Source organism: Triticum aestivum, chromosome 2D (assembly GCF_018294505.1).
Source record: "Triticum aestivum cultivar Chinese Spring chromosome 2D, IWGSC CS RefSeq v2.1, whole genome shotgun sequence".
Taxonomy (NCBI): Eukaryota; Viridiplantae; Streptophyta; class Magnoliopsida; order Poales; family Poaceae; genus Triticum; species Triticum aestivum.
In genome coordinates, this window is record NC_057799.1 from 463,174,765 (window position 1) to 463,201,385 (window position 26,621).

Below are 26,621 nucleotides of genomic sequence, written 5' to 3' on the forward strand. Positions count from 1 at the left end.
TTCGATCTACGAGGGTACGTGGACACACTCTCCCCGCTCGTTGCTATGCTTCTCCTAGATAGATCTTGCGCGATCGTAGGAATTTTTTTTGAAATACTACGTTCCCCAACAGTGGCTTGAGAGGTAATAACGTATCATAATTTGTCATACAACCAATTTTACAGTTTAACATGTCAAAGAATGGAGAGAAGGCACCAACGGATAGTAAGATGGATGAGCAGTTAGACAATAGAGATAGCCTTAATAACGAAATTCCTAATGAACTGGAAAACTTTATGACCATCATAGAAAATATGCAACACTCTTCTTTTGAGCATGAAGGGCAGAATGATGATTTCCAGGCAAATATGATTTGAGCAAGACGATGAACACATTGGTAATTTAGATTCTACTACTCTTGTTGTTGCATACAAATACATTGATGATGTCATATCAGATGACCCAAAAAAGATTTCAGAGGGCCAAACAGCAAGAAATAAAGGTTACTGTTTAGTGTTTACCCACAAAAAAGAAGGTTGCTGTTAAGAATTTGGCTTAGTCCATTTTCGGCTGTTATGTAGTTTCAAGTCTAGTTTTTTATGGCTTAATTTTGTTACTCCGTATTGTTCCAAATTATTACTATCATTCATTCATTTGCTATTTGAAATTAAACTGTAGTACTAAAAAATTTGAACCCGTTTCACCACCCCTAATTTGATCTATGCAGGTATCTAAGCAGCCATGGGCAAGGAGAAGATCCACATCAGTATTGTGGTCATTGGGCATGTTGACTCTAGCAAGTCAACCACGACTGACCACCTCATCTACAAGCTTGGAGGCATTGACAAGCGTGTGATCAAGAGGTTCGAGAAGGAAGCCGCTGAGATGAACAAAGAGGTCATTCAAGTACGTCTGGGTGCTCTATCACCATTGATATCGCTCTGTGGAAGTTTGAGACCACCAAGTACTTGCTGATATTCTAAATCTGGCAACACCTGCTATGCAAACACAGTTCTGCAGTATTTTCATTGTGACTCAAAGCTAAGAGCAATCTTAATAATTTGTGTGCATGGGGCTGATGTGCTACAGTTGATTTGGGGATGTGTAACAGCAGGGCGGCAGCCACTATATGATACTCTCTTTGGGATGAGCTTCGCTTTTGAAGAAAAATGAGAGAAGAAGAATTGTGATTCTGCTGCTATTAAATGATGCTTCTCTGCTATTCTTTCCCGCTACTATTTGTTTTGTTGTAATTTGAATAGAAAGTTATCCAGCAACAATTTTCTCTATTATTATAGATTGCCTTGCATCATTTTTGATCAGGGGAATGGAAGCGAGGGACAATTGCACATCCTCGACGGCCATCCAAGGCCGGTCATTCTTATCCGACACAACGACCACCTTAGACCCGAGTCACCCGGCGAGCAACCAGCTACAGCAGAATATTTTTTAGGTGCAATTTGAGTGAAACTGTTTTTGGGTGTCATTTTGATATTTTGCATCATCTGTTGGAGATGCTCTGAGGCTACATGAATAAGAAAAAAAACAGACAGAAGAAGCTCAAGTACCATGACCATTGTTCAACACAGTCAGAGTACTAACAAAAAACAGGCAATGAAGCTAAGTACAACTAAATCATATACATCCACAAGTCCAATTATTCTGCTTTCTCCGAAGCATAGGACAAATCTGAATGTTAATGACTCTGCTTCTTTGGGGTTTCGAAAAAAGGGCCCCGCTCTTCATGGGTACAATAGTAAAGTATTCTAGAGATTCCTGCACATAAGGCCGTTATGTACCCAGCAGCAAGGGGTAAGAACATTTTGTTCCTAGGAGACCTACAAATAACAAACGAGTTAAGACAAATTTATAAGTTGACATGAAAACATCTACAAAATTAAATAGTGCATAATTACCATATTGGTGGAGGAGATGTGGCTTGTGCATTATTGATTGGTGGAGAAGCCGCCGCAGGATTTGCCTCGGACATGGCACCAAGCTGCAAAGAAATATACTATTAGACGATTCTTGTTATAATTAACTATCAGTGACAACACAGAATAGGACGTAAGAAATATACTGTGCATGAGCAATAACAAGGTATGCTGTCTTATGGTTTCTAGCACATTTGCCGCCTAATATATAAGGAATTCTACCCTCACAAGTAAATCCGGCCTTTTCTAATATGGTGTGCTGTTAAAATCAGCGTGGATTATATGTAAAAAGAAAAGCAGATCTGATTTTGCAAATTCCACAAGGCCAGGAACGAGTGCATACCTTGTTATTCTTCACAACATTTTGAGATTCGGTGGAGAACCTGCGAAGAGTGCTCCCCCCATGGCGCCGTTCCTCCTTGATCGTAGCTTCGGCGACCGCCGTAAGATACGGCTGCGGTGGCCGCTGAAGGGCACAGCCGCATAACTTTCTCGCAGCAAATTGAAGGGCCGCCGCCATTGATAATTCAATTCGCAGATCTCTCTAGTTTTGTTCTGGCCGCCAGGTCTGTTGGAGTCGAGCAAATTCGAACTTAAAAGATGTCTTATATTACGGCACACACGTAGAACTACCGAAGTGCTAGAGTTTTCCGTGTCCGGCTACAGCACTGTCCGCTAGTAATAAACCGTTAACCGTGTCGCTCTGGTGTTCGTGGCCGTCGTCCGCGTATCCAACAAAGGGTCCCGATAACTACCACACGTGTGGTGTATCAGGGTGGTTGTGCCACACGCCTCGTGTGGCATGGATAGAAACCCGCTCGCACGACCGCGTCCGGGTGCGCAAAGCCACAGCCCGCATGTTCGGTGTGTGGCAAACCCGCCCACACGTCCGGGCCAGACGACCACGCTGCCCGCACGACCCAGCCGTCCCGGCCTCTTTTCGATCCCCAGTCCCGACTGCCGCCATCGTCTCCCACCTCTCGATCCCCTACCTCCATCGTCGGCCTTCTCTGGTTGCCATGGCAACCAGAGCAGATCCGTAGGGCCTTCCCACCGCTAACCACACCCCCCCTCCCCCACCTCCCACCCCCCGCCCCCACTCCAACCCCGCCCTCCAAAGACAACCAGCTAAAAGCAGGTGAATCTCCGATCTCCTACTTCTTCTCATCCTTCTTCTGGGCAGAAAATTGCAAATTTACCAACGAAGGTGGCGACTGGATCCACGCTATCGGGGCAAAACACTACATGGTTTTGTGTGTCTTCGCATTTGCCAAGCAGCATACACCAGATCTGCCATGTACTACGCTAGAGTTAAGCTTAAGTTCTCAGTTCGCTTGGTGCAAGTAGCTGGTAATGAATGGATGCGTAGGAATCCCTAAAAAAGGAAGAGAAATGAGAAATTTGGAATAAAGGGGGGTAGGAAAATTAGTTGCCACTTGTGTCTAACGTCAGTTGCCACCTATCGTTGCCGTTAACTGCCACCATGTTAACCTGTTGCTTGCCATCCTATTGTGGTGGCTGTTGCCATCGAATCGAAAGGATAGCTGGCACCCAGATTTTAGAAAAGAGAGTGGATGTCCATGTCCTACTTGCCATGATGTGTTGGTTGCCTACGCATGAAAATGTGATAAGACTGCCGTGTTATCTTGTACGTGCAAGCAGTATAAGAATACATTTTTTGCGGATTGTTGATGCGTTCTTCTTCATGCAGTGATTGAGAACACATTGGCAGAAACAAAACGCGGAAAGAATGAATCACGAAGATGGCGCTGATCCTTGGGTTTCTCAAAGGCCAGAAACGCCCCCTTGGGATGCAGCAGAGTACAGTCAACTCATTTCTGCAGGGCCGTTGCTGCCACTACTGGAGCAGTACGCACGCATTGGTATGATGCATGATAACAAAGAAAAGAACATTTGCCATGTTCGCGATGATGAAGATGACATTCTACTTATGTCCTACACTGTCATTTTTTGCAGGTTCTTATGACCAAAACACACTAGGGGGGCACCATGGCAAGTTCAGTCACAGGGCGCTAACACTGACAAATGTACGGGCAGCCAACTTCAACTAGCTAATGTGGCAAATCAAGGTAACGCATACGAAAATGAGACATACTGGTGTGGACATGAAAAATAAACTTGCAAAGGATGGCAAAAGACTCACGAGTTATGTCGAAAAAAATGCAGAACCTTCATGCAACACGTGGCATCAGGCGGCACCCATGTACCTGCCATCGACGTCATACACAAGTGAGTCCATAAAAAAGTGAAGTTGCAGACGGTGAATTAGCAGAAGGAGCATAGTTGACAACTACAGTTGCCATGACTGAACAACTGCAGTTGCCATGTCTGGACAGGTGCAGTTGCCATGCCTGGACAACTGCAGTTGCCATGCCAGGACAAACTGCAGTTGCCATGTATGATAAAAAATGTGATTGCAATGTACAAACAACCGTGATGGCAAGTGTGAACAAATCTGTGTGGCATGGTTGGACCACTGCATGTTCCATGTTGAAGAAACTACAGTTGCCAAGCATTGACCAACTACTACCATGATTACATGTTATTATGGTGGTGCTACCTCGGCAAACGTCTCATGGCAAGCTTCACAGATTGCAGACAGAGCACGTCAATTTGGTGTGACAGACCACACAAGATGGGCACATGCGGCACAACAAGGTAAGGAAATTTGAACCACAAAAACAGAACTGCATTTGTTTTTGTAGGAATAGCATGTGAGGAAAAGAAGATTTGTAGCAGTGATGGTGGAAAAAATCAAACAGAAAACGCTAACAAGTGGTCGTGTGCAATGACTCATATATTGTCTTCGGGATTTGCCAATTGCTAAAAGCATGTGTGCAGCACTAATGATTGATCGCATTTGCCTAGTGAGCTCAAAGCCTAGAATACAAAGTTTTGATGCTAGAATATACTGGTTGCCATGTATTGGCAACAGTATTTGCCATGTATGTAGGACTGCAGCTGCCATTGATATAGAATCCAAGTTTTGGTACTGAAAGGAGCTGGTTGCCATGCATTGGCAACAGTAGTTGCCATGTTTGTTGGACTGTAGCTGCCATGACTGGAGAACTACAGTTGCCATGCATGTCCACATGCAGACTCACGGCTTGCTGTTTGAATGATGTCATGCCAAATCACTTGCAGTTTATGTACTCCGTTACGATAAACATGTCATTCAAGCAAAATCTTACGCTCGTACCTGTTTTTTTATTACAGGGCCTTCAACTACAATCAACAGCGGCGCGGGGACATCTACTGCGGGGAGCTCTGAGCGCACGAAAGACGCGTTCCACCAGCCAGCCAACAATCATGCTGCAAACAATGCCGAGTCAGAGTCGGAAATGGCAATCATTCCGGAAATGCCGACAAGCACACCTTTGAACACAAGCACTGGCAACACTCAAGTAGATGAAAGTGCCGCCGATACTGAAGTGAATGATGAAACTGATGACGAGGCACAACGGGATGAAGATGGTGGGCAATCAGAGATCATGGTACCTCAGCCACCTTACGTTGGGCAGAGATTTGAATCGTTCGCAGAGGCAAAGGAATTCTACCAGACATATGCAAAGTTCCATGGATTTGCGGTCAACACCGAATACCATAGGAAAATTAAGAAAATTAACGAGTACAGCAGAGGTGAGATGAGGTGCCACAAGGCACGAAGGAACAAGAAGGGGAAAGGTGTTGCGCCTGTCGTTCCGGAACGAAAGAGAGGTATCATTCTCAAGACGGAATGCCCTGTCCGGTGTAAGCTAAACGTAGATGGAGCACAGTGGGTGGTCACTGGATATTTTGACGAGCACAACCACAAACTCATAAAGAAGTTCGACCTGGTAAAATTTCTGACCGCCCACAGAGGATTCACCCCCCTCGAGAAGAAATTCATAAAGCTGCTACATGATTGTAACGTCGATCCATCAAGAATGGTCAGATACTATCACTCATCCACAGCAAAAAAGGGACTTTGAGTAGCATGCCCTACATACCAGCTGACGTCACAAACCTAAAGGCAAAGTACCGTAGAGAGAGCAAGTTGGCCGACATAGAGGCCACAATGGCCTACTTCGATGAGAAAGCGAAGGAAGATCCAGATTTCTTCTACAGGATAAGATTGGATGATGAGGACCGTGTCAGGAACATGTATTGGGTGGATGGTGCTGCAAGAAGAGCCTACAAACATTTCCGAGATTGCATTTCATTCGACGCAACATATCTCACTAATATGTACAAGATGCCATGCGCTCCATTCATAGGAATAAATAACCACAATCAGTCGTTGCAGTTCGGATGCGGGCTCATTCGGAACGAAGACACGGATGGGTACGTTTGGCTGTTCAAGACCTTCTTGGAGTGCATGGGTGGACTTGCTCCGATGAACATAATAACAAACCAGGATTTTAGCATGCGTGCAGGCATAGAGGAGGTCTTTCCGTTGGCAGTGCACAGGCACTGCAGGTGGCACATTATAAAGAAGGCTGAGGAGACACTAGGACCGTTCTTTGCTGACCGTCCAGACCTGCACAAGGCATTCGAGCTGTGCGTGGACCACAGCTTGACGGTGGAGGAGTTTGAAAGGAGCTGAATGGCTATGATTGAAACATATCAAGTCCAAGACCACGAGACGCTTGCTAGCTTGTGGGAGAAGCGAATGTACTGGGTGCCGGCCTACTTCATGCAGTGCTTCTTCCCGTTTCTGCAGACTACACAACGCAATGAGGGGTTCAATGCTGTTTTGAAGCAGTACGTGAGCCCTGGCAACTCATTACTACAGTTTGCCAAGCAGTACGCCGCTTTGCAACAAAAAAATACTGGGATCCGAGCTACAGCAAGAAGCAAACACCGCGCTCAAGCAGCCAAAATTGCTAACTTATTTACCAATGGAGAGGCAGATGAGCAAGATATACACCAACACGATTTTTAACAAGTAAGTCAGTTGTGTCACAATCTTATTTGCACAAATCATGAAGGTACCAGGTGCCATGTAGAATGCAATGCAGTTGAAATGCTTATTTGAAAATGATGATTGTGTTGAAAAGTAGCCATTAGGTACAGAGTAAACATGGTATGTAGTTGCCGTGCTTAATGAACTACAGTTTGTCATGCTTAATGAATTGCAGTTTGCCACGTTCACTCAACTGCAGTTACCATGTTTGCGTAACTGCAGTTGCCATGTTCGATGAACTACAGTTGCCATGTTTAATGAACTGCAGTTGCCATATTTAATGAAATGTAAATTCCAATGGCCATGATGGTATGGAATGCAAATGCCAAATTGAAGTTGTTATGTAGTTGCCATGTTTAAATGAAATGCAGTTGCCATGTTTAATGAACTGCAGTTGCCATGTTTACTCAACTGCAGTTGCCATGTTTAATGAACTGTAGTTGCCATGTTTGAACGAATTGTAATTCCATTGGCCACAACAAACAAAAGGTGCTACAAAAAACTGCACACAAGAGTTTAACAAAACACACACAAAACTTGCAGATTCCAGGAAGAAATAAAGCGTGCCAGCATGTACACGGCTTTCCAGGTGGACGAACATACGTTCAAGGTGTGTTCTATCATGGGCATGTCGGATTCAGAACCTGAAGACCCAGACAAGGGAAGGAACTACTTTGTGAAGGCATCGATAAGCGAAGGCGAATACTACTGCCAATGCTGCAAATTCGAACGGGACGGGATTGTGTGCTGTCACATTCTAAAAGTAGTGGACTTGAACGCGGTGACACGAATACCCCGCCATTTCATAAGGCGGCGATGGACTTGGGACGATGACGACGCATTGGCGCCACAAACATCAAACGCAGTTTTGGCCGTGCATGAAGAGAGACCAGAGTCAACCATGGAAGCCGTGAGGCACGTTGTGTTGACAAAGAACTATGCTGAACTAATTGATGAAGCGTGCAAGAGTGATGAGACAGCAAAGGTCGCAGAAAAACACAGGAAGGCCCTCAAAAGAGAGCTTGATGAGATCAAGAAGAGGAAAGCTGAGGAAGCCTTACACAGGTTCCCCCGCACATCAAGTGCGCCTTCGTCCACAGGGCCATCATCTGAAAACTCAGAGGTAGGATCTGGAACAACAAGCACACAAACACAGGTTAGGAACCCGCCCCGTTCCATCACAAAAGGGCGTCCAAAAGAGATAAGATACAAATCGGGATTGGAGATTCAAGCAAAACATAAGAAACCAAAGAAAGGGACGGGCAATCCGTAAACAACATTGGAGCACTTTGACTTGGTCCATGGTGACATTTTTTTGTAATCTAGATGTTCTAAATTTTGTAAAAACTGGAGAATGACTCTTCAGGTGCATCAGAATCTGAAGTAAAAATGCCATGAAGGAATAGCTGCAGTTGCCACGTGTATGGCACTGAATTTGCCATGTTACTTGAACTGAATCTGCCATGCAATTTCTGCTGAATCTGCCATACCATTTCTACTGAATCTGCCATGTTATTTTTTACTGAATTTGCCATCTTATTTTTTACTGAATCTGCCATGTTAGTTGCACTGAACATGCCATGTTAGTTGTACTGAATCTTCACCGCGTAGATTTCCATGTTCAGTCAGCGCATTTTAGTCACACATATTGTATTCTGGTGCAAACTATGGGAAACAAGCTGAAACGGTTTCGTGCAGCAACCGCACAGGTTACTGCTCCGTGATCAAACTACCATGCTAGCCGGTACAGTTAGCAGTGCGGAAAACCCAAAAAGCCAAACAAGAAAGAACGATAACTTTCACTAACCATGACTGATCAACTACATTTGCCATGTTTTCAGACATCAAGGACGCATTCAAAACACCATGCTGGTACTACCAACCCACAAGCACATAATAATACTGAAAACACATAAACGTATCTGCTCTCAAACCTAAGTAGGTTCACATCCACACATATATTACAAACTATTCAAATGTCACTCACACGCCACCACTGTATACTAGGCTACGGGGAGATGCAGTCATGGCATATTACAAAGGACATAGTTTTGAAAAAACAAGGTAATACCTTACATTCCTCGGCAACAGAATGTAAGGTAGGCGTTCGGTCAGGAGCACCACGTGATCACTTGTACTACTTGGTGGCTTTCTTCACAGCTTCCTCTATGAACTCACATGCGTTGGACCGCATGTTGAAATCTTCATTCATCAACCAGTTCCATGTGTAAATTTTGCGGAGCTCGACGACCATTCCAGCTGTGACGACAGGAACCCGTCGACCTTCCCACTTTGCAAGGTATTCCAACATGTGGAAGCCGCAGTCGTGCCTAAACAAGAAAAGAGTCAGGCTAACTCAGAAGAACATATAGAAAAAAAATCATAAACTTCAATTCAGAGGTGACAAAAAAGAGAGGGTGAGCACTGGTTTGGAGGACACATGAGGAAAAGATGGGAAAATACCGGTTTCCTTGCTTCGTAGTCGCCACGTACTCAATTGGAAAATGTCTGATCTGGACCTTTGAGTTTTCATAGTGACGGTTCCATGTCTCTTTGAGGTTGTTGATGAAGTATTCAGCATGCATAGTAAGGTCTGCATCAGCTTCTGAACGCATTGAATCAAGCACCTCAAAATGTTGGTTCTTCATGTCAAGGCAGATCGCATAGTGGTGACCACACTTGTCGTGTGGGTCGGGTGGTGCAAGCTCCTGGAACATGGGGAACAAGACCTGCAAACAAAAATGAAGGAAAGAAAAGAAGCAGAGCTCACATTAAGAACAGAAATGATGTAGTTGGGAAAATGACATGTAAAGATATCACCGGTTACACTAACAGGCACATGAGTGACTACGAAAGCATCAAGGGTCCAAGAAAAGTGGACAAACGTATAATGTTTAGTTGTAGTGGGTAACTAAAAGAAGTTGCCGTCCATGTATGAACAAAGTTGCCATGTATTTTAGTTTGAAGTTGCCACATAGGTTGTATTAGGAAAGCAAATCAGGAGTCATTTTACGTGGCAGCTGTTGCCACATGAAACAGCTGTCACAAAACAGGGTGTAGCCCACATCTGAAGCATAGCTACTGGCAAAAAAATAACATGGGAGGAAAAAATGTGCAAAAAAGGAAGGAGTACTCACACATTTCTTCATTGTGAGCTTGAAATCACCATGCGCAGCAAAATGCTTCCTCAGGATTTTGTGGTGGAAGTCACCATCCCATATTTTGCACGTCACAGTGTACTGCATGATTGTTTTGTCGAGAGACATATCCATATGCCTGTTGATGAAGTCAATCCCACATGCAACTACATTCTTCGACATTTTACCGAGTGGCCTCACAGACTCGGCAAGATCACCCAGGTCGACGTACGTCGCATCACATTGTATGATCTTGGTTCTGTCCAAACATGAGCTGTATGAAAATGATATAACATGAAAGAATCATGTCTACTAAGTGAAAAAAAGAAATAAAACGTAAACGGAGCATATCTAGAAATATCAAAAAGGATGAATAGTAAAAAGAGCAAAGCAAATGAGAGGTTTATGTGGGTGTGGTCATTACGCTTTCAGCTCCTTCATGTGATTGCTATTGGACCTCGCATTTCCAAAGCGCTTGACAATATCATACACCTGGTTCTGATCCTTTGTGGCCTTGACTTCCGGCTCATAATCATCCGCGGGTGGCGCGTGAACTACCCTACACTGCCTCACAGACCCAGGGGTGGCACTTCTAATGGTATCCTCAGATACCGACTCAGCAGGCGCGTTGGAACTTGATTGGCCCTGACCTCGTGAGGACCTCCTCTGCAATGCTGCATCCTCAATCCTGCGGTAAGCTTCATCAAGTGACGGCGTAATCTCCTCAGGGGTGGCTGCAAGGATAAAAAAAGTGGGTTAGGATACCTGGAAAACAAAACAAATTTAGTGTGAAAGAAAGTTTGCAGAATATGAAATGTAGGCACAGAAAGTAGGGAGTTGCCATGTGCAGGCAACTCCAGTTGCCATGTGCAATGCATTGTAGTTGCCATGTGACAACAACTACAGTTGCCATGATCTATCAACTGCAGTTGCCATGTGCTTGCAGAATGGAAAATGAAGCATGGCAACAGAAAAATGTAGGTGACAGCATGCAAGCAAATCCAGTTGCCATGTCCATCAGATAACATTTGCCATCACAAAAGTGAGAACCCAAAAAAAATGCTTGGGACAAAAGTCATACTAAAAAGATGTATACACAAATATGATAAACGCATAAGAAATGTACCTTGCACAACCGGCTCTGTGAACTTCACAGCCTTCTTGCCCTCGACCATTGGTTGCGCCATCATTGGGGCCATGCCTGCCGGGAAAGCAAAGGAAACTGGTGAAGGATCTTGCACCACTGGTTCATCTTGACTGCGATCGATGCCAAGGCTACAGCTCGGTGGGGTGAAGGCCATTGGGTGCCTCTCCTGCCTACTGGCCGGACCGCGAACAACTTGCTGGGCAGAATCCAAGGGTGAAAGATCAACAAACATTTCTGCATCGGCCACTGCAGAATCATCGGGCTTATTCGTAGGGCGGGGCGTGCTGTCAGCGGTATCAGTCGCAGCTTTCTTGACAATCTTCTTGTTTGGGCTATAGGGGACACCGATGTTGACTGGGAGCTTAGAAGTGCGCAGATTTAAGCTGGGGTTATCCACTGCGGGTAAAGACGCAGTCTGCTCCGCACGTTCACCTCCGTTAGTCGTGCCCGGCTTGCCACCTGGGTCGGTTGTACTCCGGTCTTCCGTTCTCTCCATAACATTGCTTCTGGCAGGTGGTGGGAATAGTGTGGACGCAGGCACACAACCAGAGTCATCTCTGCTGCTCCTAGCTACACCAGGCGCGTTGGGTGTGTCTGCAGATTGCTTGCGGGGGCTACGATGCCTAGGTGGAAGACCAGCTCGCGCAACGGTCACCTTGGCAACCTCTGGAGCACCAGAAGCTGGAGCTGTTGTGCCAAGAGTCTCACCTATGGATGGCATATCATTATGAACTGTCGCCTCAGCCCCTTCTTTCGTGGACGAAAAAGTGCCACCACCCACGCGCTTGGAATCCGTGTTAGATGAGCGGGAATCTTCCTTGCTTAGGTTGATCTCGGGGGCGTCCACTTCAACACTTGCTGATCGGGTCGCATGGCTCACAGCAGCATCCTTCATTGCTAGCAAAGTGGGCAATATTTCAGCAGTCCTGGCAGATACCGACTCGTCACTCCCAGATGTACGGATGCCTGCTGTCGTAGCCTGCACATCTGCAACCGGCGGAGATGTTCGGCCGCTTGCATCAGAGCTAGTGGGAACAGTGGACGGTGCAGCAGCAGGTTTGTGCACTGGCGCCTCATGAACGTCTGAGTTGCCACCTGTCGACAGCTTTGAGTGTATGCGTTCGAGTGGGTCACTGGGGTTCTGCTTCGTCACGCGTGTGGTAGTCTTCTTCACCCTGAAAACACACACGAACATTGTTAGATGAATAGATGATAGTTTCCATGTAGGTAGAATAAGAGTTGCCATGTGGACCAGTTAGCAGTTGCCATGCGTAACAAGCAGCAGTTGCCATGGTAGACATCTTAAAAAATGTAAGAAATGTGTGATGTGCCAGGAATGCCATTTCAAAACTAGGTGTGGATGAGTGCACAAACAGATGGAAAAGCTGGTAGTTGCCATGTAGGTGGAATAAGAGTTGCCATTTTGCCTGGTTAGCAGTTGCCATGCAAAAACAGGCAGGAGTTGCCATGTAGTAAGAAGAAATAGAGCATGGGAGAAACAGCAGTTGCGATGTGGGACTGATGGTAGTAGCCCATGTGGCAAGCTGAACAGCTGCATTGAAAGGCAAAAATATAGCAATATGGCGATGAAGAAAGAACATGGATAACCTACTTCTTGACTGTCTTCCTCAAATCTGGCAACACGACAGGATCACCGGTGTTGGACATCGACGTAGGAGGAGATGACCTAGTGGAATGCGTGTCACCAGCAATAGGGGCACCCTTGTTCAATCGAGCAGAAACACGGGTTGGCGTTGGTGCTTGTTTCTTCGTAACTGCTCGTCCACCAGCTGTTGCCTCGGTGCACATATAAGAAAGAGGCAAAAAAGGTGCCAAGTGCCAGACAGGAAAATCGTTGCCACGCTTAGCAAAAACAAATGGAAAAAGGGGGTCAGTCTTTTCGAAAGGATAGACAAAACAAAACACTAAAAATGAAGTCGAACCTCCTCCTAGCAGCTAAGGGATCGGTCCTAGGTCTCTTGACAGGAGAGCCCTGCCCAACCTCCTCTGGATCCCTCCCCCTCTTTGAGGGCGACACCCCCTTGCCTCTCGCAGCTGTCTATTCTTTGACTTTCTCCGGTGAGGGGACATCTGGTGCACCCTTGCCCTTCTTACCACCTGCACGAACGTCGACATGTTCATCATCATCGGTGTCATGTTGCACGTTCTCCATGTCATCGTCGTCGTCCTAGTAGAGAGCAACATCTCCATCTAGTTCATCTTGTGTGTCGGGAAGCTCCTGCGAGCTGTTTTAGTCGTACCGACCACGGCAACCAGTTGGCCGATGTGTCCGTTCTGCAACAAATGGAGTGAACTGCCTCGCAACCGCGTCGCTGTCAGAGCCATTAAGGGACGTCCAACCCTCAACCAACTTCCCGAGCAAGCTGGTCATTCCGGATGCAAACTGCCCAATTAGATGCTCAACAGGTGCCCTCGCCTGTGCACGAAACAAGAAGCAGCAGTAACCAAACCGTATTAAAGTCACGTGCACAAGATCAAAATAAGCCAAACACAACCATAGATATATATATATATCCTTGATTACCTCAACAGGACAAGACGGAGCTGAGTGCACGTCCATCCATTTTCCAAAGTTTTGAGGCCCACCAAACACGTGGTAGCCTATAGCATGCTTGGCCATCAGCTGGAAAAAACCAAAAAAACAGCTAGCATGTAAAGAGAAAAAACAATGAACACTAACTAACAGTTCATGTATTACAAAAATAAAAATAAAAAAGAGGAAGAGGATAGAAGTTTCAAAATGAATGGCAGAGTTGCCATGTGGCGTCAGACATGGATATCATACAGACAGCCATGGCTAACAAGGTAGTCATCTCTTGTTAGCCACAGACGGTTGCTGTATGGGGATTTTTTCATATGTTATGCAGCGTCAAAATTAAAAGAATGTCGTGCAAAGAAAGAAGCCAGAACTAACCTGCAGTTTCCCGTATTTCGTATCAGTTATCTTATCCGCGACAAGCACAGCCTTGACAGCATCGTAAGCCCACGCAGAAACAGCAAACTTGTGTGGAGGCGGCGGGCCTCCTATCCCAGTAAAGTCCATAGTGGACAGATCAAGACGATCGACGTACATGAGCTGATGTACAACAATTTAAAAAGAAAAAATATCAGTTGCCATCATGGTATTTTGCAAAAAAGAAGCTAACGTATGTTCCTTCAATCATCAAGTTGGAGGGCATGAAGAAGGAAAAAGTTGCCATGTATTTCTGTTAGTTGCCATCTATATGTGTTAGTTGCCATCTAGTTATGTTGGCAGTTGCCATTCTAGTTATGTTGGCAGTTGCCATCTTGTTATGATGGTAGTTGCCACAATGTCACCATCATGGTTGCCATGCATGCTCAAGGAGCTAGGAGTGTTTGCACAAAAAGTAGTACAAAAATACCATTAAATGGAGTCGACAACCCTTCTGGTACATCTTGTTTGAGAATGCATCATGCAGGAAGTCCGCAATGAACTTACACCAATTCATGTTCTTCAGTTCTTTCAGTTTTGCCTGGACGACACAAATTTCAGGACAAGAAGTTGCTTTATCAGAAATCAAAATGGGAAAACATCAAAAAAACTGGCAGTGACTAGCTTACATATGACATAGGAGTCAAAAGATTGAAGGAAAAAATGAAGGAGTAGAGATAGAGCATTCACCAGGATGGGGAAGCATTTGTTGCTTGGGCGAAGAGATGTGGTCGGCGCAAAAATAACTGAGATCAGGTACATGAGTAGCTTCATCTTAAAAACTTTGCCATGGGTTTTCATGCCCTCCAGCGAATTTGCCAGCATGGTCGTGTTCGGCATGGATGTCATCCCAGGAAACAAACGGGCAAACAACGTTTCCTCAATCGTATTATTGACCTCATACGGGACTTTGATTTCTCCACGGGGCACACCCAACGTGCAGAACACGGATTCCTCGTCTAACGGCAGTCTTCCACGTCCCGGAATCACAAATTCCCTGGAGGCTGGCTCGTAAATCTCACCGAGCCAGTCGCATACAGGGTTCACTAGATTCTTGCACCAAACATCCATCAGAGCCTGCATCCCCAACTCAGCAGCAGCTCCCTTTTGGTCGTTGGTGAATCCCTCGGTCAATATAGTCAGGCGTTCCTGTGAAGCCCTATTGCGATTATGTTTCTTCTTCTGCAAAACAGAGAAATGATCATTTGTTTCCATGTTTCACTATCATGAAGGTTTAGACCCTATCAGACGATTGCAAACTCAACATGACATTCAAAACATATGGGGGAAGGGGGCTGGGGGGTGGACAGTTACCTCATCACCGTCTGTTGTCCGTCTAGTTGCGCGATTCTGCCCTGGTAACTCCATGAAATCATCATCATCGTCTTGATGATCGCCGTGAGCCATTCTGCTGAGGTAAGAACAAAGCAAAATGTCACGGTGAAAATGAAAGTATGAAGTAAGCAGTGTTGGGGATCGTAGCAGAAATTTAAAATTTTCTATGCATCACCAAGATCAATCTATGGAGTCATCTAGCAACGAGAGAGAGGAGTGCATCTATATACCCTTGTAGATCGCGAGCGGAAGCGTTCAAGAGAACGGGGTTGATGGAGTCGTACTCGTCGTGATCCAAATCACCGATGACCGAGCGCCGAACGGACGGCACCTCCGCGTTCAACACACGTACGGTTGGGGAAGACGTCTCCTCCTTCTTGATCCAACAAGGGGGGAGGAGAGGTTGATGGAGATCCAGCAGCACGACGGCGTGGTGGTGGAAGTAGTGGGATCCCGGCAGGGCTTCGCCAAGCGCAAGCGGGAGGGAGAGGTGTCACGGGAGGGAGAGGGAGGCGCCAGGGGCTAGGGTACTGCTGCCCTCCCTCCCCCCTATATATAGGGTCCCTGGGGGGGCGCCGGCCCTGGGAGATCCCATCTCCAGGGGGCGGCGGCCAAGGGGGTGGCTTGCCCCCCAAGCCAAGTGGGGCGCCCCCCACCCCCACGGTTTCCAACCCTAGGCGCAGGGAAGGCCCAAGGGGGGCGCACCAGCCCACCAGTGGCTGGTTTCCCTCCCCACTTCAGCCCATGCGGCCCTCCGGGATAGGTGGCCCCACCCGGTGGACCCCCGGGACCCTTCCGGTGGTCCCGGTACAATACCGGTCACCTCCGAAACTTTCCCGGTGGCCGAAACTGGACTTCCTATATATAATTCTTCACCTTCGGACCATTCCGGAACTCCTCGTGACGTCCGGGATCTCATCCGGGACTCCGAACAACTTTCGGGTTACCGCATACTAATATCTCTACAACCCTAGCGTCACCGAACCTTAAGTGTGTAGACCCTACGGGTTCGGGAGACATGCAGACATGACCGAGACAACTCTCCGGTCAATAACCAATAGCGGGATCTGGATACCCATGTTGGCTCCCACATGTTCCACGATGATCTCATCGGATGAACCACGATGTCGAGGATTCAATCAATCCCGTATACAATTCCCTGTGTCAATCGGTACGTTACTTGCCCGAGATTCGATCGTCGGCATCCGGGAGTTACACGATCTCATGGTCTAAGGAAAAGATACTTGACATTGGAAAAGCTCTAGCAAATGAACTACACAATCTTTGCGCTATGCTTAGGATTGGGTCTTGTCCATCACATCATTCTCCTAATGATGTGATCCCGTTATCAATGACATCCAATGTCCATAGTCAGGAAACCATGACTATCTGTTGATCAACGAGCTAGTCAACTAGAGTCTCACTAGGGACATGTTGTGGTCTATGTATTCACACATGTATTACGATTTCCGGATAACACAATTATAGCATGAACAATAGACAATTATCATGAACAAGGAAATATAATAATAACCATTTTATTATTGACTCTAGGGCATTCCAACAGTCTCCCACTTGCACTAGAGTCAATAATCTAGTTACATTGTGATGAATCGAACACCCATAGAGTTCTGGTGTTGATCATGTTTTGCTCTAGGGAGAGGTTTAGTCAACGGATCTGCTACATTCAGGTCCGTATGCACTATACAAATATCTATGTCTCCATTTTGAACATTTTCACGAATGGAGTTGAAGCGACGCTTGATATGCCTGGTCTTCCTGTGAAGCCTGGGCTCCTTGGCAAGGGCAATAGCTCCAGTGTTGTCACAGAAGAGAGTCATCGGGCCCGACGCATAGGGAATCACCCCTAGGTCGGTAATGAACTCCTTTATTCAGATTGCTTCCTGTGCTGCCTCTGAGGCCGCCATGTACTCCGCTTCAGATGTAGATCCCGCCACGACACTTTGCTTGCAACTGCACCAGCTTACTGCCCCTCCATTCAAAATATACACGTATCCGGTTTGTGACTTAGAGTCATCCAGATCTGTGTCGAAGCTAGCCTCGACGTAACCCTTTACGACGAGCTCTTCGTCACCTCCATAAACGAGAAACATATCCTTAGTCCTTTTCAGGTACTTCAGGATATTCTTGACCGCTGTCCAGTGTTCCATGCCGGGATTACTTTGGTACCTTCCTACCAAACTTACGGCAAGGTTTATATCAGGTCTGGTACACAGCATGGCATACATAATAGACCCTATGGCCGAGGCATAGGGGATGACACTCATCTTTTCTCTATCTTCTGCCATGGTCGGGCATTGAGCCGTGCTCAATTGCACACCTTGCAATACAGGCAAGAACCCCTTCTTGGACTGATCCATATTGAACTTCTTCAATGTCTTGTCAAGGTACGTACTCTGTGAAAGACCAATGAGGCGTCTTGATCTATCTCTATAGATCTTGATGCCTAATATATAAGCAGCTTCTCCAAGGTCCTTCATTGAAAAACACTTATTCAAATAGGCCTTTATACTTTCCAAGAATTCTATATCATTTCCCATCAATAGTATGTCATCCACATATAATATGAGAAATGCTACAGAGCTCCCACTCACTTTCTTGTAAACACAGGCTTCTCCATAAGTCTGTGTAAACCCAAACGCTTTGATCATCTCATCAAAGCGAATGTTCCAACTCCGAGATGCTTGCACCAGCCCATAGATTGAGCGCTGGAGCTTGCATACTTTGTCAGCATTCTTAGGATCGACAAAACCTTCCGGCTGCATCATATACAATTCTTCCTTAAGGAAGCCGTTAAGGAATGCCGTTTTGACGTCCATTTGCCATATCTCATAATCATAGAATGCGGCAATTGCTAACATGATTAGGACGGACTTCAGCTTCGCTACGGGTGAGAAAGTCTCATCGTAGTCAACCCCTTGAACTTGTCGATAACCCTTAGCGACAAGTCGAGCCTTATAGATGGTCACATTACCATCCGCGTCTGTCTTCTTCTTAAAGATCCATTTATTTTCTATGGCTCGCCGATCATCGGGCAAGTCAGTCAAAGTCCATACTTCGTTTTCATACATGGATCCTATCTCGGATTTCATGGCTTCTAGCCATTTGTCGGAATCTGGGCCCGCCATTGCTTCTTCATAGTTCGAAGGTTCACCGTTCTCTAACAACATGATTTCCAGGACAAGGTTGCCGTACCACTCTGGTGCGGAACGTGTCCTTGTGGACCTACGAAGTTCAGCAGTAACTTGATCCGAAGCTTCATGATCATCATCATTAACTTCCTCCCCAGTCGGTGTAGGCACCACATGAATATCTTCTCGCGCTGCGCTACTTTCCGGTTCGGAAGGGGTGACTATCACCTCATCAAGTTCCACTTTCCTCCCACTTATTTCTTTCGAGAGAAACTCTTTCTCCAGAAAGGACCTGTTCTTGGCAACAAAGATCTTGCCTTCGGATCTAAGGTAGAAGGTATACCCAATGGTTTCCTTAGGGTATCCTATGAAGACGCATTTTTCCGACTTGGGTTCGAGCTTTTCAGGTTGAAGTTTCTTGACATAAGCATCGCATCCCCAAACTTTTAGAAACGACAGCTTAGGTTTCTTCCCAAACCATAATTCAGTGACCGTATGAATTAAACGAGATCCAGATACAATGTTCATGCTCAAAGCTGGCACTAAATAACAATTATTGAGGTTTAAAACTAATCCCGTAGGTAAATGTAGAGGTAGCGTGCCGACGGCGATCACATCGACCTTGGAACCATTCCCGACGCGCATCGTCACCTCGTCCTTCGCCAGTCTCCGCTTATTCCGCAGCTCCTGTTTTGAGCTACAAATATGAGCAACCGCATCGGTATCAAATGCTCCGGAGCTACTATGAGTACTGGCAAGGTACACATCAATTACATGTATATCACATATACCTTTGGTGTTGCCGGCCTTCTTGTCCGCTAAGTATTTGGGGCAGTTCCGCTTCCAGTGACCACTTCCCTTGCAATAAAAGCACTTAGGCTTGGGTCCATTCTTTGGCTTCTTCCCGGCAACTGGCTTACCGGGCGCGACAACTCCCTTGCCGTCTTTCTTGAAGTTTTTCTTACCCTTGCCTTTCTTGAACTTAGTGGTTTTATTCACCATCAACACTTGATGTTCCTTTCTGATCTCCACCTCCGCTGATTTCAGCATTGAATATACCTCAGGAATGGTCTTTTCCATCCCCTGCATATTGAAGTTCATCACAAAGCTCTTGTAGCTCGGTGGAAGCGACTGAAGGATTCTGTCAATGACCGCGTCATCCGGGAGATTAACTCCCAGCTGAGTCAAGCGGTTGTGTAACCCAGATATTCTGAGTATGTGCTCACTGACAGAACTGTTTTCCTCCATCTTACAACTGAAGAACTTGTCGGATACTTCATATCTCTCGACCCGGGCATGAGCTTGGAAAACCATTTTCAGCTCTTCGAACATCTCATATGCTCCGTGTTGCTCGAAACGCTTTTGGAGCCCCGGTTCTAAGCTGTAAAGGATGCCGCACTGAACGAGGGAGTAATCATCAGCACGTGACTGCCAAGCGTTCATAACGTCTTGGTTCTCTGGGATGGGTGCATCACCTAGCGGTGCTTCTAGGACATAATCTTTCTTGGCAGCTATGAGGATGATCCTCAGGTTCCGGACCCAGTCCGTATAGTTGCTGCCATCATCTTTCAGCTTAGTTTTCTCTAGGAACGCGTTGAAGTTGAGGGCAACGTGGGCCATTTGATCTACAAGACATATTGTAAAGATTTTAGACTAAGTTCATGATAATTAAGTTCATCTAATCAAATTATTCAATGAACTCCCACTTAGATAGACATCCCTCTAGTCATCTAAGTGAAACATGATCCGAGTCAACTAGGCCGTGTCCGATCATCATGTGAGACGGACTAGTCAACATCGGTGAACATCTTGATGTTGATCGTATCTTCTATACGACTCATGCTCGACCTTTCGGTCTTCCGTGTTCCGAGGCCATGTCTGTACATGCTAGGCTCGTCAAGTCAACCTAAGTGTATTGCGTGTGTTCTGAGGCCATGTCTGTACATGCTAGGCTCGTCAACACCCGTTGTATGCGAACGTTAGAATCTATCACACCCGATCATCACGTGGTGCTTCGAAACAACGAACCTTCGCAACGGTGCACAGTTAGGGGGAACACTTTCTTGAAATTATTGCGAGGGGTCATCTTATTTAAGCTACCGTCGTTCTAAGCAAATAAGATGTAAAACATGATAAACATCACATGCAATCAAATAGTGACATGATATGGCCAATATCATTTTGCTCCTTTGATCTCCATCTTCGGGGCGCCATGATCATCTTCGTCACCGGCATGACACCATGATCTCCATCATCATGATCTCCATCATCCTGTCTTCATGAAGTTGTCACGCCAACGATTACTTCTACTTCTATGGCTAACGTGTTTAGCAGTAAAGTAAAGTAATTTACATGGCGTTTTTAATGACACGCAGGTCATACAAAAAATAAAGACAACTCCTATGGCTCCTGCCGGTTGTCATACTCATCGACATGCAAGTCGTGATTCCTATTACAAGAATATGATCAATCTCATACATCACATATATTTCATTCATCACATCCTTTTGGCCATATCACATCACATGGCATATGCTGCAAAAACAAGTTAGACGTCCTCTAATTGTTGTTGCAAGTTTTTACGTGGCTGCTATAGGTTTCTTAGCAAGAACGTTTCTTACCTACGCCAAAACCACAACGTGATATGCCAATTTCTATTTACCCTTCATAAGGACCCTTTTCATCGAATCTGTTCCGACTAAAGTGGGAGAGACAGACACCCGCTAGCCACCTTATGCAACTAGTGCATGTCAGTCGGTGGAACCTGTCTCACGTAAGCGTACGTGTAAGGTCGGTCCGAGCCGCTTCATCCCACGATGCCGCCGAAACAAGATAAGACTAGTAGTGGCAAGAAAATTGACAACATCTACGCCCACAACAAGTTTGTGTTCTACTCGTGCATAGAAACTACGCATAGACCTAGCTCATGATGCCATTGTTGGGGATCGTAGCAGAAATTTAAAATTTTCTACGCATCACCAAGATCAATCTATGGAGTCATCTAGCAACGAGAGAGAGGAGTGCATCTACATACCCTTGTAGATCGCGAGCGGAAGCGTTCAAGAGAATGGGGTTGATGGAGTCGTACTCGTCGTGATCCAAATCACCGATGACCGAGCGCCGAACGGACGGCACCTTCGCGTTCAACACACGTACGGTTGGGGAAGACGTCTCCTCCTTCTTGATCCAGCAAGGGGGAAGGAGAGGTTGATGGAGATCCAGCAGCACGACGGCGTGGTGGTGGAAGTAGCAGGATCCCGGCAGGGCTTCGCCAAGCACAAGCGGGAGGGAGAGGGAGGCGCCAGGGGCTAGGGTACTGCTGCCCTCCCCCCTATATATAGGGTCCCTGGGGGGCGCCGGCCCTGGGAGATCCCATCTCCAGGGGGGCGGCGGCCAAGGGGGTGGCTTGCCCCCCAAGCCAAGTGGGGCGCCCCCACCCCCAGGGTTTCCCTCCCCACTTCAGCCCATGGGGCCCTCCGGGATAGGTGGCCCCACCCGGTGGACCCCCGGGACCCTTCCGGTGGTCCCGGTACAATACCGGTCACCTCCGAAACTTTCCCGGTGGCCGAAACTGGACTTCCTATATATAATTCTTCACCTCCGGACCATTCCGGAACTCCTCGTGACGTTCGGGATCTCATCCGGGACTCCGAACAACTTTCGGGTTACCGCATACTAATATCTCTACAACCCTAGCGTCACCGAACCTTAAGTGTGTAGACCCTACGGGTTCGGGAGACATGCAGACATGACCGAGACGACTCTCCGGTCAATAACCAACAGCGGGATCTGGATACCCATGTTGGCTCCCACATGTTCCACGATGATCTCATCGGATGAACCACGATGTCGAGGATTCAATCAATCCCGTATACAATTCCCTTTGTCAATCGGTACGTTACTTGCCCGAGATTCGATCGTCGGTATCCCAATACATCGTTCAATCTCGTTACCGGCAAGTCACTTTACTCGTACCATAATGCATGATCCCGTGACCAACCACTTGGTCACTTTGAGCTCATTATGATGATGCATAACCGAGTGGGCCCAGAGATATATCTCCGTCATACGGAGTGACAAATCCCAGTCTCGATCCGTGTCAACCCAACAGACACTTTCAGAGATACCTGTAGTGTACCTTTATAGTCACCCAGTTACGTTGTGACGTTTGGTACACCCAAAGTACTCCTACGGCATCCGGGAGTTACACGATCTCATGGTCTAAGGAAAAGATACTTGACATTGGAAAAGCTCTAGCAAACGAACTACACGATCTTTGCGCTATGCTTAGGATTGGGTCTTGTCCATCACATCATTCTCCTAATGATGTGATCCCATTATCAATGACATCCAATGTCCATAGTCAGGAAACCATGACTATCTGTTGATCAACGAGCTAGTCAACTAGAGGCTCACTAGGGACATGTTGTGGTCTATGTATTCACACATGTATTACGATTTCCGGATAACACAATTATAGCATGAACAATAGACAATTATCATGAACAAGGAAATATAATAATAACCATTTTATTATTGCCTCTAGGGCATATTTCCAACAAGCAGTTGCCACCTAACAGAATGTACTTGCCACATAGGCTCAATTGAAAGTGGCAAAAAGTTTAGGCAATATCGTATGAACACCCACACCCCCTATGATTGTCCAACAATAAATGTGGCAACAAAACACATTGGCTTCATTTCAAAAATGTACAGATCATAAGGCACTTGAAAAAAAATGCTTAAGTTGTCATGTTAGCACAAGATAGTACGAAAGAAAGGCACAAATCTTCCCCTGCACAAACATAAAATGTGGCAGCTCACACCCTGTCCTTATACAAAAATGAGTTGCCATGTGTTCAAAGGCAAAATGTGCTAGGTTGAAATTGCCATGTTAAAATGCAACACAAAATTCAAAAAAGTGCTGAAAAACATCTACTGAACAACCTGAAATTGCAATGCACACACTGACCTCATATTAGAAATGACTTGCCATTTAGTACGGCCAAATATGTTCAGATATCACAAGTCAGCGTGGCAAAACACGAAACTGGGTCTGCAGTACAGTGAATTTGCCACATTATCCTGCCTACAACATGGCAACAGCCATGCTGTGTTCACAGAAATACTTTCCACATGGAAAGCATATATATGGCAACTGACACAGTTGATGTGGAAATTAGTTGCCATCCACTGCACATAGTTGCTGAAACTGACATGACAACCTAGTTACTATACTTTGCCATGCCACATTATCCTGTCAGTTGCCACAAGTCAGCATGGCAAAACACAAATTTGGGTCTGTAGTACAGTGAATTTGCCACATTATCCTGCCTACAACGTGGCAACAGCCATAGTGTGTTCACAGAAATACTTGCTACATGGAAAGCATATATGTGGCAACTGACACAGTTGATGTGGAAATTAGTTGCCATCCAGTGCACATAGTTGCTGAAACTGCAATGACTACCTATTTACTACACTTTACCATGCCTACAGCGTGGCAGCAGCCGTAGCATGTGCACGAAATTAGTTGCCACATGGAAAACATATTTGTGGCAACTATCACAATCAATCAGGAAATTAGTTGCCATAAGGTGCAGATAGTTACTCAAACTACCATGTTTGCATTCATACCGCACTTTGAAAAACAACTACCTAGATCTAGGGTTCAATGGCAACTATCATAACTTGAAATTCATCACCAAAATTCTCCCTACATTGATCGCAAATAGCATTTCGAAGCAATGCGCAACTATCGGACAGAAAAATGACGGCCCAATCCCAAGGCACAACCAGGATGTGGCTCCGGACAGGTCGAACCACACCGGCGTGACCGCCACCGCGGTGGCGACGAAACTGCTCAATGCCACCGAAAACGGCAAGCACAAGACTCCGCCGCCGGCGGGAACGCCGGCGCATCGCGAACCCGCCTGAATCTCGAGCGAAGCATCGACCACTGAGGGGAGGGGAGAAATGCAGGCAAGGATTTTGAGCGTGGGAGGGAGCATTACCTTCAATCTGTAGACGCTCCGGCGAAGACGCTCCGGTCCGGCGAGTCCCACCGACGGCCGCGAATGCCGTCGACTCTTCCGCCTCCGCCGTCGCCTTCTCCTCCAATCGACTGAACTGCGGGGTGGGTTGTGCGAGTAACTGAGGGGAGGAGTAAATGGAACCGTGAGGGGAGGGGGCGAAGTGCGCGACGTGTTTGACGGCAACCATGGTCGGGCGTGGCGTGCGGGTGCAGAGCAGTTCCACCGCACGCCCCCGAGTGGCAACCGCTGACCGCTGGGAGGCAACCGGCATGTGGGCGGACTATGTCACACACCACACACACGCCTTGTCCTACGTGGCACACAAAATCAGTCAAAACGTGCCAAGATTCGTGCAGATACTGCTGGACGACGATGGAGGCGTGTGGTTGAGATGGCTAACGCCCACACGTGTGGGCGTTAACATTTCCGTCCAACAAATTGTTTTTTTAGGATTGCGTATTTCAACAACTAAAAGCATCTACAGCCGGACGCCTCAAACCATCTCTGATACGTCTGCGGACGCGCTCGGTCAATGATCGGGCAGAAGAGAGAAGGAAAAACATGACCCAACCAGATCCATCATATCATCCCTATATGCCCGGCTGTCCGTGAACCCTTATATCCATCTCAAATATGGGGAGAATATAAGGGCTCGCGACGTGCTCGGGCATTCCGTCACATAGGACGTGGCCCACCCCGGACCATATTTTCTCTTTCTTTATTCAATTTTTTGTTTCTCTTTCTTCATCTCCACCAATCACGTGCAAGTGACTGGACATATGAGAAGAAAAATGAATAGTGTGATTGCGCATACGGATAAATAGGAGCTCAAAACAGACACTCCCGGTCACTGACCCGGCTCCTCCGCGGGCGTTTGAGGGGTCATATTTGCTATATCCGGTTGTAGATGCTCTAACTGGCCCGATTCCTTGACTGTGCCGACTAGGCATGCCCAAGACGCTTTTCCTATTTGTCGCTCGTTGCGGCAAATTGTCGCCCCAACGCACAGGCAACATAAGAGATCGAGCAAAGTGGGCCGGCCCAGCATGCAAGGCTTTTTGTTTACAGTTTTGGGACCTTCTGGACGTTCCAGGGTGGGTTATTTTTTTCGGTTTCGGGAACCTTCTAGAAGGTTTCTGAACCATTTTTATCCTTTTTTCCTTTTTTTTTGTTTCTTTTCCATTTTCCATCTTTCTTTTTTTTCTATTCCCTTCCTTCTTTCCTATATCTTTTCCCTTTTTTCTTTCCTTTCGTTTTCTTTTTCAAGTTTAATTCTATTTTTTGAGCCAAAGTTCAAAAATTAAAAAAATATTTGCACTTCTCCAAATTTGTTTGTTTTTCCATAAAATGTTCCTCTTTTCAATTTCTGATCAAAATTCCAAAGAAGTTTAGAATTTCAAATTTTGTTCACTTCTTAACAATGTTTGAAAATTAAAAAAGTTTAGAATTTAAAACTTGCTAGAAAATGTTCGCATATCTAAATTTTCTTCACAAACACCTTTTTTCACCAATTTTAAAAATGTTCCCATTTGCAAAATTTGTTCACATATTTAGAAAATGCTCATATTTTCAAAAAAAAATAAAAAATGATCTTATTTTAAAAATTCATTTGCAAATCCAGAAAATGGTCAGCGAATTTCGTGTTGTCGTTCTTAATTTCTGGTTCATAATTTCGAAAACGGTTCATATTTGTCAAAAAAATCATGTTTTCAAAAAACAATTGCATATTCAAACAAAGTTCAGGGCTTTCATAAAATATTTGCTTTTCAAAAATATTGTTCAGAAATTTGTAAATATTTACGGATTTCAATTTTTTCCTATTTTTCAAAAATTGTTTGCATTTTCAAAATATTCTTCGTACTTTCAAAAAAAGTTCTCATTTTCCTTTTTTTCTTTTCTCAATTAATGTTTGAGATTCCCAAAAAATATTTGTGTTGTCCCAAAATGTTCGAATTTTTGTAA

At 45.8% G+C, this 26,621-nt stretch overlaps 1 protein-coding gene across 1 annotated transcript; it reads right to left on the reverse strand.

The window, feature by feature from the left end:
• Positions 1-1,512: 1,512 nt before the first annotated feature.
• On the reverse strand, positions 1,513-2,467 carry LOC123049579 (uncharacterized). The gene is made up of 3 exons (XM_044472476.1): positions 2,257-2,467; positions 1,896-1,978; positions 1,513-1,817 (listed from the first exon to the last, which is right to left on the reverse strand). The coding sequence occupies exons 1-3, from the start codon at positions 2,431-2,433 to the stop codon at positions 1,676-1,678; spliced, it is 402 nt and encodes a 133-aa protein (XP_044328411.1). The 5' UTR covers positions 2,434-2,467; the 3' UTR covers positions 1,513-1,675.
• Positions 2,468-26,621: the final 24,154 nt, after the last annotated feature.